This window comes from Lolium rigidum, chromosome 7, assembly GCF_022539505.1.
Source record: "Lolium rigidum isolate FL_2022 chromosome 7, APGP_CSIRO_Lrig_0.1, whole genome shotgun sequence".
Classification (NCBI taxonomy): domain Eukaryota; kingdom Viridiplantae; phylum Streptophyta; class Magnoliopsida; order Poales; family Poaceae; genus Lolium; species Lolium rigidum.
The window spans coordinates 342,701,370-342,712,731 of NC_061514.1; the positions used below are offsets into that span (position 1 = coordinate 342,701,370).

The window sequence follows — 11,362 nt, forward strand, 5'->3', positions numbered from 1 at the left end:
TTGTACTAGAGTTTGTTATAATAGACATACATGAAGTCTCTGCGCTGAGATGGAGACCTTCCCGAGGCCTGTCCTTCTTGATTTAGCCGGCGTGGTGAGTTTCGGAAGGCTCCGCCGGTGAAGGTAACAGTGCACCTTATGCCTGCTGGATCGGGTGGTATTTGGTCGTGCGCATCCATGATTTTATTCTGACCGTTTGGTTTTGGAGAGAGCGGTCTGAAACTCTGTTCTTTCTTGCCATTATGTGACATTTTAGTCCATGGTGAAGTTAGAGACGGAGAATATCATGAAGACCGGATTGTAGGACTAGCAATGGAGGTTCGAGTCTCTGCGCTGTTAAGGGAATTGCTTGGTGTTCTGGTTCTCGCAGCAGTATGTAAGTGGGGGCGGCAACACGGGTGAAGTTCAGAGTTTTACCTTTCAGGGTGAAAATCCAAGTTCTGGCCTTAATTGTTGTGCATGGCAATAACCTTGTTGAAAGCATTGTTTTGAGAGCTGGGACTATCTTCAGGGTGAAAACCTAAGATTTTTAATCGGGCGACGATGGTGCTTATGCACTGTTCCCTTCCTGGAGGCGCCGCTTTGAGTCTCGAGTTCAGATGTTATCTTGGTGGTGGATATATTATTGCTGCTAGGGCTAGAATACCATAGCGGGATTCTATTTTCTTAATTTATTTTTCTTTCTTTAGTTGTGTGCATCTATACTGCCATTAGGGTATTGCGTTGTTGCAGTGGCTGGGTGTAGTTCGTATCTCTCGATATTACTATATTTCCTTTATCGAAAAAGACATACATGAAGTCATCATGCTAAGCTTTCAAAGGATCAGCGCAATAGAGCAGCAATCACCGCCAATGAGGATAACCATATATTGGAAGATCCCAGCCTCAAATTATGGTAAGAAACATAAAATCAACAAGATCCACCTAGGAGATTCATCGGCACACAACTCCACGAGACACACCACTGAAACGAGGATAGGGTGGAGAGGAATTTATTCTAACTTCATGTTGTTACCGAGTCCTCACCATCCTAAAGAAGGCACATAGAAATCTAAAATAATAAACGACAACCCTCCTACCGGCAATAAATTGTGGTCTTCTGCACCTCCAAGGCCCGAAAGGCTATCAGAGGCGTGGCAGACCGGCGACAGTGCAGATAGAGGGGATGGTGTTGGGTCTAATCCCACATCGGTTGTGCTAGAAGACCAGGAGTGACATATAAAAAATGTGCTCCCCCTAATAGGCTAGTATTTTAGGGGGGAGAGGGTCCAAAGCCCGATGTAAGTCCATGTTAGTCTTAGGTTGGCGGGCCGAGATGCCGTGTAATGGGCCCACTATGGGAACCCTAGTGGTTCTGGGATGGCCTTCCATTTCTCCTCTTTCATGTTACCTGTACATTTGCTAGTCGTAGTGGAGAGAAGGACTAATATATAGGATCTTTCTGCGACAAAGAGTCGTAGTCGCCACCACTGTTGGGTGGAGTAGGGATTATGAAAATGTGTCATTGTCATTGTCGAGGTAAAATAGCAAGGTGTCGCTTCCATTGGGGAAGAACATGCGTCACCCTATGGGTGCTCGCGTCTGGATCGGGTGGGCTTCCTAAATGGCAGTTCGGTTAGCGTGATTACAGTGTATGTAGTTAAAAGGGGAGAGGTGAACACGGTTGCTGCTGTTGGATAGTATTCCCAATCAACTCTGGCTGCAGACAGATGGCATTCCCCATCAACATGGTGGACAGAGGTGGATCCAATTGTAGCTGCATAGAACACCTCGCAAAAAATAATTTCTTTGTTAAATAGCTACCCCGAAAACAAGATTTCTTTCTCTCACTGTGCATTTTCTAGCTCCGTCCTTGGTGGTGGGTACATTTTTTGCCTCTCATGTTCAACATCGAGCGAGTAGATCTGGTGGTCGGTTTGCAATGTATTGGGTCGCATCAAAGACCACGTCGATGAACCTGCCAATAAGGATTTCAATAAGTAGGATATAGGTAAGGTAGAGCAATATCATACCTACACCCGTAGAGCTCTTGGGTATAAAAATCTACTTCTAGCCCGACCTATGGGTATAAACTTTACCCGCACCCATACCCGGTGATAACACATAACACTTAGCTGATGGATACCCATTGGGTAGATCAATAGTTCATAATCACGGACTGCTAATTGTGTTCTTCTACTCAGTGTTCTTCTACTCTCTGTTTGCGCGCCGCTTGCATGTAGGGATGAAAGTGGAGCAGAAAGTTTCCGACTTTTTCGTGGAAAATAGAAATGGAATGGAAATATGGAAATGGAAATGAAAACGGAATTTTACAAAATGGAAGTGAAAATGATTTTTTTTTGCGGAGAAACAAAAACAAAATAGTGTTTTTCGGCGGAACAGACGCGGAAACGGAATTTTCGTTTCCGGCTATTATGGAATCTCCATTTTAGGGTTGATGTGCAACGCCCAGTCTCACGTGTCCATCACATGACCTTACTAATCCGAACTTCCAAACGGCCCTTCCCAAAATTGGCGATCATGTTATCCCTTCATGCATTCGAGGATGTTTCCAAGGTGTGAGCTTCCCTTAGTCCATAGTAAATTAGAATTAGGGAACAATTTTACTGACTTGTTTGAATGCTTAAGATTTCTTTTTACATGATTCAAGAATTTTCTTGGTTCCGGCCAATATCTGCATCACTTCATGTACGCACCGTATTCGGTCCATATTTTTTTCGACAATATCCAAAGTTCCATTTTTGTTTCGGGGTATCTGTATCTGTTTTCTCTTCCGCAACAAAATGTGAAAACAAATATTGCACCACTCAGTTTCGTCCATATTGTTCCGTTTTCATTCCTACTAATCTTATATAACTAAAAAGTTCATCCCCACTAACCTATTTCTCTTAACATGCAGCCTATCCACGTCAGCACATAGCCACCTTAGGAGAAACCGTCCCGCTCGACTTTGATCCTGTGGTTTGGTTCCGTCGCCCTGTATGTTGACCCTCTACTTCGCTCGGTTTCTTTAATTCTTTCTCTTCACCCTCCGCTCCGTTTCCTACAGCCTATTGCTCTAGGCCCACAAGTACAGATTACGTACCTTTTCACCAACCTCATCCTTCATCCAGCCCAACCCAGCCCAGGACTATTCCTCTTCTTCGTCGAACGCATCTGAATCCATCGATAATTCTCCAAAAAAAAAATCTGAATCCATCGATTAGCATAGCGCTATGTCTTCCACCTCCCAGTCTTCCACCTCGCAATCAATTGCAGCACGAGTCCACCGTAGTGCTCTCTCTTCCTCTCCCCGTGATTCCCGCAAGATACAATCGCTCCACTAACTAATGGAGGAATACGAGAGGTCCTCAATGCTATGAGTCGGGCTATATTATTCGCATCGCCCCATCGTCCTTTCGCATCTGCCGCAGAACTCATACTTCCGCCGCGGTGAGCCACTCCTTCATTACTTCTCCCGTTTCCCTATTTTATATCATTATGTTTAATCGGTCACTTGGCTTTCCTCAGGTTATGGAAATTTGGCCACTGAGGCGCCGAGCCAGGTTTTGGAGGCTTCAACACTGATGCAGCAATCTTTCCTCGGTGCTTACTATTCTTTGTTGGCTCTTCTCACTGCTGTGTGGTCACGCAGAGTCCTTGGTTCACGGGTACTACTGGTATGTCCGCTTCCCATCTGTTGCTAATTTTTTGCTTCACGAGGATCTGAGTTCAGGTTTCCTACTATCAGTTATGACACTTTTTATAACTTAGATTGCTCCTAGCAGTTGCCAAACTCGACACTAATGTACCGATAAAGTTCAGTCACATGGAATGAAGAAAGTTCAGTTCAGCTTTCCTACTATCAGTAAACACACTTTTTTTTACTGAACGCTGCTACCAGTTGTCAAACTCCACGCTAATCTTCCGATAAAGTTGAGTTACATGGTATGAATAGAGTTCAGTTTCTTGGTCGGTTTCTATGTTCTTATTCCTTAATTTGTCAACGAGGCCCTTGAGATTCATTTACATGGTATGAAGAGAGTTCAGTTTCTCGGTGGGTTTATATATGTTCATTTCATAATTTGTCAACGACACCCTTGTGATTCATTTACATGGTATTTAGTTTCTCGGTGGGCTTCTATGTTCTTATCCCATAATTTTTCAGCGATACCCTTACAATTTATATGCTTTAATGCTGACATACTTCTTGGGTCGTGTGTGCGTCATTTGAGCATTTGATTAGAGGATGAACCAATAATTGGTATGGCCGTTCAGTTGTTGTTTGCATGATTTAGTAATCAAAATTGTCCATTCATATTAAGCTATTAGCTAACTTCCTTTTCCAACAATGCAGGCTACGAATGAAAAGACAAATAAACATGCATTGTAGAAGGTAACTTCTTTCTACCACCCCCTTACGCAAGAGTCTTATTTGTTTGAATGCAAAAAACAAGAGTAGAAGACCATTTTTGACATGGACACTAGAGCATGTTAACCTTGGACAATTACGTCTTCTTTAAATATGTCTGCATGTTTAACCCTGGCGAATTCAAACTGGATCCAGCACATTTAATTGGACACAAATATGGAGGCTTCTTTTTGATATGTATACATGTTTTGTTATATCCAGTACAACTAAGTATCTCCAGTTTGGGCAACTGAACCTGACAAATAATCGGATTCCCTAATTTTAGTATACACATCCTGTCATGTTTACTACATGTGACAGTTTGGAACTTAAAAGATATTGTAGATAAATAGAATACATATGTAGGTATTGCTACGCCTTCTTTTGCATATCAAATAGTACTGCTTCAGACTTATCTGTTTTACTCAATTTTTATAATTAGTTTATTTGTGTTTTCTTATTCTCTTGAGTTTTCATGATACAAGGGATACTATAATATTTTCTGTGTTTCATCCTTTGTTACAGTCCATCGGACAAAAATCCAGGTTCACAATGAATCAAGTATTATGTTTCCTTACACATTGTTATTCGTTCCCAACCATGTTTGAGAAAATCACATCATATACTTAAGGATCAAGGGCCAAAGTGGGAGAACGGAATAAATCAACCAATCAATTGGAGGACCGGCAATATAAGCGGGATCGTTGTCAAATTGTATATTACAATATATATCAAACAACGGTGTGTTACCTTAGAAAAAAGGCTGCCAATGGTCCTTCCGTTGTTCGAAGTAATATCTGTATAAAGCTATGTCATTTTCTCATAGCTATCACAACTTATTATTTTATCAACTCTTGCAAGTGTTTGTTCTTTAAAAAACAATCATTAGCAACATGATTTTCCGCAGCAACGCGCGGGGTATCATCTAGTAACAAGAATGTCTATGGCAGTGTCGTAGTTCTAATGTTAGAGTACGAAACCAAAATATCTACTAATATCATCCGATATCGTTAGTTCCAACACCGGATCCGTGGCGCAATGGTAGCGCGTCTGACTCCAGATCAGAAGGTTGCGTGTTCGATTCACGTCGGGTTCAATTCCCCCGATCCTAATCCGGTTCCTTTTTTTTTCCTTATTAATCCGGGCCCATTTCGTGAACCCGAAGGCCCATTTCGAAAGCAAGCCCACGGCGAGCCCTTCCTCGGCCCGCCGCCGCCGAACCAAAACCCTCGAGCCGCTTCGCGAACATTTACTCCTCCCTCTTCCGCATCCAGGCGAGCGACGCCGCGAGCGCGAGCGAGCTGCCGGCAAGACCTCCAGAGCCTTCCCCGGCGCCCTTCCGCGGCCCGCAGCCATGGCGACCGTCATGCAGAAGATCAAGGACATCGAGGATGAGGTGAGTGGCCGATGCGACCGTAGCCTCCGGCGGCCCGCCGCGGCGGCGGAGGGTTTGGCGCTTGCGATTGGTAGTGGTAGACTCGATGCTGTAGTATGTGGTTTGCTTACTATGTGGTTCCCTGTGATTCGCTGGTTTTGTGGCTCCAGTTGTAGGCAGATTGGATTGGGGGCTATGTTAGGTTAGAAGTAGCAGGGGCCTAGGTTTTCTTGCCGTGTCGATTTAGAACTGATTTTTATAGTACTCGAAGTGATTTGTTCATCTATCTGTCAGTGTGAGCTGCTACTCTTGATCTGATAGGATGGGTGCTAGCCCATAATTTTTAGTCTTATGCTTGATGGATATGAGGGCTAGTGGGGCTTTGGTGGCATTCGGTCTCCATCGCTGGTCTTCAAACTTCTAGCACAGACTGAAATGATTTGGACCAAAGTTTCCTTGTTTCTCAAGCCAAGAGTAGCAGTGGATGCAAAGGAGGCTTTCGGTACATGGTAGTTTTGATGTCAGCTGCCAAGGGCTTTGTGTGTTTTATCAAGTGGCTTGGTGATAGAAATGGCTGCTCAGGTGCTAGGTGGAATGTTATGTGCGACTGAAAGGAATGATTTTTTGCTCACAACTCGTGATTTGAATTGGTTAGTTGTGGTGGGTACTTGAGAACTGGTGGATTCCAATAGTAATTCACTCCGTTAAGCTAGGCCTATTTTTCATGTGATTTGATAGTTGAAAAAGGTTGAATTGGCATCCTTATGGCTCTGATAAGAAGCTGCAGCTTTTATGTAACTAGGACCTCTGCGGTATAACGAGCAAATAGGCTGCTTACCCGCGTCTTGTATGTCATGTATGCCTTTTTCTACTGGTACTTGGCGGATTGTAATATGGTTTGGATTGATGATTAGTTGGTGTCTTGGTTTGGGATTAACACTGGACAATTTATTAAAATTGGGCTGCAATGTGTGGAGCTTCTCGTGAAGGATTGGACAAACAAATATGAACATTTCAGATGATTAATCAAATGAAAATTTAATAATTTATCCATACCTCAACCATGTGTTTATGTTATTGATTCTCGTTTACTTGACAGATGGCAAAGACGCAGAAGAACAAAGCCACTGCACACCATCTTGGTGGTCTGAAGGTGATATGAAGCTCTTTTCTATTTATCTCAGTTAATTGGAATCAATCCTAAGAAGTGGCTTGTAGATAGTTTAGCTTTGCACAGAAAAAAAAGAACGCCTCGAGGATTGCGCTGATGCTGCACAACCTTGCCTTGTCAAGCCATATGGTGGTGTTATCAGTTCTTATCTCGATTATTAGCTTCACAGAGTGTGGATGTTGTTGATTTTATCAAATACGGCAGCATGTTTCCCCATGTTGGATTATCGGCTTGTCAGAGTGTGGATGTTGTTGATTTTATCAAATCTGATAGCATGATTCCCCATGTTGTGCATGAACCTTTATGCATAATTGTTGCATAACGGCCACATCATTGCCCTGCTGGGGTTATATGCTGCAGCATGTAAGAGCTTGCTTGTGGGGTTAAAAAATACCCCGAACAGATTCACAAGCTCCCATTCAATCAACTTAGCTGAACAATTTTATTCTTCTGTATGATTTGATACTTATGAGCATCTCCTTATGCTAAGCTCATATTACTAATTTGAGAAAAAAGAATCATTGTACTCACAGTTATTCCTTTGGTCAGGCTAAACTTGCAAAATTGCGGCGGGAGTTGCTTACTCCTACAACCAAAGGTGGTGGCGGTGCTGGTGAGGGATTCGACGTGACAAAAAGTGGAGATGCACGTGTTGGTTTGGTGGGCTTTCCTTCTGTTGGGAAATCAACATTGCTGAACAAGTTGACAGGGACTTTTTCAGAGGTCTGCTCTTGCTGTACTAATAGTCCTTGCATTTTCCTGGTCTATTATGTTTGTTTCAGTACTGATATACTATCTTTGTACTCCTTATCTGGTTCACAAGGTTGCATCCTACGAGTTCACAACTTTAACATGCATTCCTGGAGTTATTATGTACAAAGGAGCTAAAGTTCAGGTGATATTTTTTTACTTTCAAAAGAAGCTACAAGTTGGCCTTTGTTACCAGTGCATCTTTGTTCTTTTCTTTAACCATCTCTACTTCGTATTCAGCTTCTAGATCTTCCGGGAATCATTGAAGGAGCTAAAGACGGAAAGGGTAGAGGTAGGCAGGTAATATGCCCAGCTTTTGCTCTACTTTTGCAGTGCAATTAACATATGGTTACAAGCGTGCCATGGCATATCATACATGGATAGGTATAATCTCTACAAGTTCTCATGACACTGGTAGTTCAGTATTTCTGTGAGCATTGGGTGAACCTATCTCTGTTAGAGTTATTTGAGCACCCCATTTACCTATTATTGTAATCATCTGTGGCAGCTGTATGTGCATATACGAAAGTGCATTGTCGCTTCCTGCTGATTATTTTTTGTAGGGGAAAAATCTGGTATAATGTACTGTGTAATGCCAATTCTCATTATTGTAATTGCCATTATGTTTTAGTTTCTAGCTCATAACACACATCATTACTAAATATATGTACTGGAAGTTACCCAGATATGTTTTTGAAAATTAATGTTGCTGTATGTTCTACTTATCTTCCTTAGAAATAGTTTCAGCGAAAATTTATATGTTTTTTTTTGATATTGTAACATCCATAATACCTCAAAAAAGGATTTCCCCCATGTTATCAAAATTAGCAATGCAATAAGTTATGTGCGCCTCTTACTTTTATGTGTGCCTCTTACTTTATAAAGGACAATTTATGCACACGTTGGTTCAGGAATTTCCTGAATTGTGCCCTATTCTGTCCATAAAGAGTTATATGTCATGTCTCTTCAGGTTAATGATTGATATGTTTTTCAGGTTATCAGCACAGCTAGGACATGCAATGTGATTCTGATTGTTCTTGATGCCATAAAACCAATAACCCACAAGCGTCTCATTGAGAAAGAGCTCGAGGGGTTTGGCATCCGGTAAGTTTCTATGTTGATACTTTCTGGTGCTAATGATGTTTCAGCAGTATTTGACAAGTACTAAGAAAGCTTGGACATTGGTCCTATTATTGGCATGCTGTCTCACTTTTCCATGGTCTCCCAATTTGTATGAAATTGTTGTCAGCCACCTAAATGATTATTTTTATTAGTTGCCAATGTGGCATTCATCCAATTACATTAGTGGCATCCGCGTACACTGGAAGATAGTATTTTTTTTAGTTCCTCCATGTGATCATGTTCCCTCTAGTAAGGTGTTCTATCTGAAACAGTTGTTGACTAAAGTGGATCGCATTTTTCCCTTTACTTGGTCACTTGTTCAGTTTGTTCTGTGATGTAATAATTTATCTGATTGTCTTGCTTGCTGAGAGAAGGTGATGTCTAATCTCTATGAGCTTTCCATGTATTAGGTTGAACAAGACACCCCCCAATATGACGTTTAGGAGAAAAGAAAAGGGTGGCATCAATTTCACATCAACAGTAGCAAACACTCACTTGGATCTTGACACAGTAAAAGCGATCTGTAGTGAGTACAGGATTCACAATGCTGATGTCTCCCTTAGGTTTGATGCAACAGCAGATGATCTCATTGATGTGATCGAGGGAAGTAGAATTTACATGCCTTGCATCTATGTTGTTAACAAAATTGACCAGATTACAGTCGAAGAGCTGGATATCTTGGACAAACTTCCCCATTACTGCCCAATCAGGTGAGTGTTTACTTAACTGCTTGTTATACTTGTTCTCTCTCTCTTTTTTTTAACCTTCAACGGTTAAAGCGCTTTCTTCCTGTTGTTATCTGCCAACAGTGCCCATCTTGAATGGAACCTTGATGGACTTCTAGAGATGGTCTGGGAATACCTAGATCTGGTTAGGCTGTACACAAAACCCAAAGGTCTAAACCCAGACTATGAGGACCCTGTGATCTTATCAACCAAGAGGAAAACAGTGGAAGACTTCTGCAACCAAATCCACAAGGACATGGCGAAACAGTTCAAATAGTAAGTGCTGGCATCATATGTTCGATAAATGCTTGTCTCCTCGTAATCGACCTGCGGGGCTAATTGCTTGGTAAACTTGCAGCGCGCTGGTGTGGGGTTCTAGCGTTAAGCACAAGCCTCAGAGGGTTGGCAAGGTATGCATTTCTCGACCACAATGATGTTAGTTACGCTCTGGTCTCTTCTAGCATTATTAATTCGCAAGGTCTCTCCAGGAGCATGAGCTTGAGGATGAGGATGTTATTCAGATCATTAAGAAGATATAGTCACACTCTGGAGCGAGCGAATCTTTTTTGCAAACCAGGAAGGAGCTATCAGTTATGAATCTTTTCGAGCAGCAGCTATGTTAGAAGAACTTGTGTTTCTTTAACTGGCTGTAAGATGCCCATAGGTGGGCGGCTGTTCGCATAAATCCTGTTTCGATCAAAAGACAGAATGTAGACAGTTTCCTTTTCCCTTGTATGAAGTAGACGTGTAACTGTGATGTGTGTGACAGATGGATAAACCAAGAGTCTTGCCCTCAACGGCCGAACACATGAAAAGATGCTTGTCTATCTTTAGAAGATGATAAGATGGTTCTTATAATGCAGACTGTTTCATTTTATGATGAGAAAAACACATGGAGAAGCTTACTGGTCGTGATTATTCTACCAGATCACGTGTCGCTTTGTTGTTTGTTTCTGGTTTTTACAGATCTCAATGCTAACCTGTAGGGTGATAATTAGTCATTTGACTCCTTCCTCATCTAACCTGTAGTGGGATATGTGGATGCTACGCTGCGACAAATCGGAAGTTTGTACGGGACATGCTGAACTAATGCATGTGAAAGTGTCCTGTCTCGATCTGGTTGGTTTTGCCCCAAGTATGAGGGGAGATCGCCAAACGAAAGTTTTGTCCGAGCATCTTAGGCTTCAATGATTGAAAAGGAACCTGTCGATCTCTGTTTGGAGTGTTAGTTATTTACTCGTGGCTTAATCTTTGGATGCTTCGTCTGATCTTAAAGATCCACTGCCAGGATTTGACTTAATCGCCAGTAGAAAACCCACCTGCAGATAGCAGGCTAGGGTGCACTTCGGGAAGTCTTCCTTAAATTCGACTTTGAAAAAGCCTACGAATGGGCTATGCTTGTCCTCTGGCACATATGGCGAGAGTGTAACGCCCGTACCTTCCGTGCGTCCACCTTGCCCGTACCTTCCGTGCGTCCACCTTGACCTCACGAGTTGTCAGCTAGGGCTCTTTTTCTCAGCAGTGGTTTGGCCTCCACCTGCTTGCTCGGTTGTTTGCTGTGGCTAGCCTTTTTATTTTTCGTTGTTGTATTGTGAACCCTCTTCTATTAATATATCGAGCAGCTTACCTGCCGAATTCTCAAAAAAAAAAAAGCCTACGACAGGGGGGCTTCCTTAGCAAGTCCTTATGCGAAAAGGTTTTGATCGAGGCTGGGTCCATAGAGCCCTTGGTTTGGTCTTGCCATCAACGGAGAAGTGATTACTTTTTCTTCATGTTGAAAGTGGTAGTTCGCAAGTGCATTTCTTGATTCTTGCTATTCTCCTCCTTTA

At 42.3% G+C, this 11,362-nt stretch overlaps 1 protein-coding gene and 1 non-coding gene across 2 annotated transcripts; both read left to right on the forward strand.

Annotated features, from left to right (window-relative positions):
• The first annotated feature begins 5,414 nt into the window (after positions 1-5,414).
• Positions 5,415-5,486, forward strand: TRNAW-CCA. The gene has a single exon. It is a non-coding gene; the product is annotated as a tRNA-Trp (tRNA).
• Positions 5,487-5,668: 182 nt separating this feature from the next.
• Positions 5,669-10,410, forward strand: LOC124677912 (developmentally-regulated G-protein 3). The gene is made up of 10 exons (XM_047213852.1): positions 5,669-5,786; positions 6,865-6,918; positions 7,486-7,659; positions 7,760-7,831; positions 7,927-7,986; positions 8,681-8,790; positions 9,219-9,518; positions 9,618-9,809; positions 9,892-9,943; positions 10,022-10,410. The coding sequence occupies exons 1-10, from the start codon at positions 5,745-5,747 to the stop codon at positions 10,070-10,072; spliced, it is 1,107 nt and encodes a 368-aa protein (XP_047069808.1). The 5' UTR covers positions 5,669-5,744; the 3' UTR covers positions 10,073-10,410.
• The last annotated feature ends 952 nt before the right edge of the window (positions 10,411-11,362 follow it).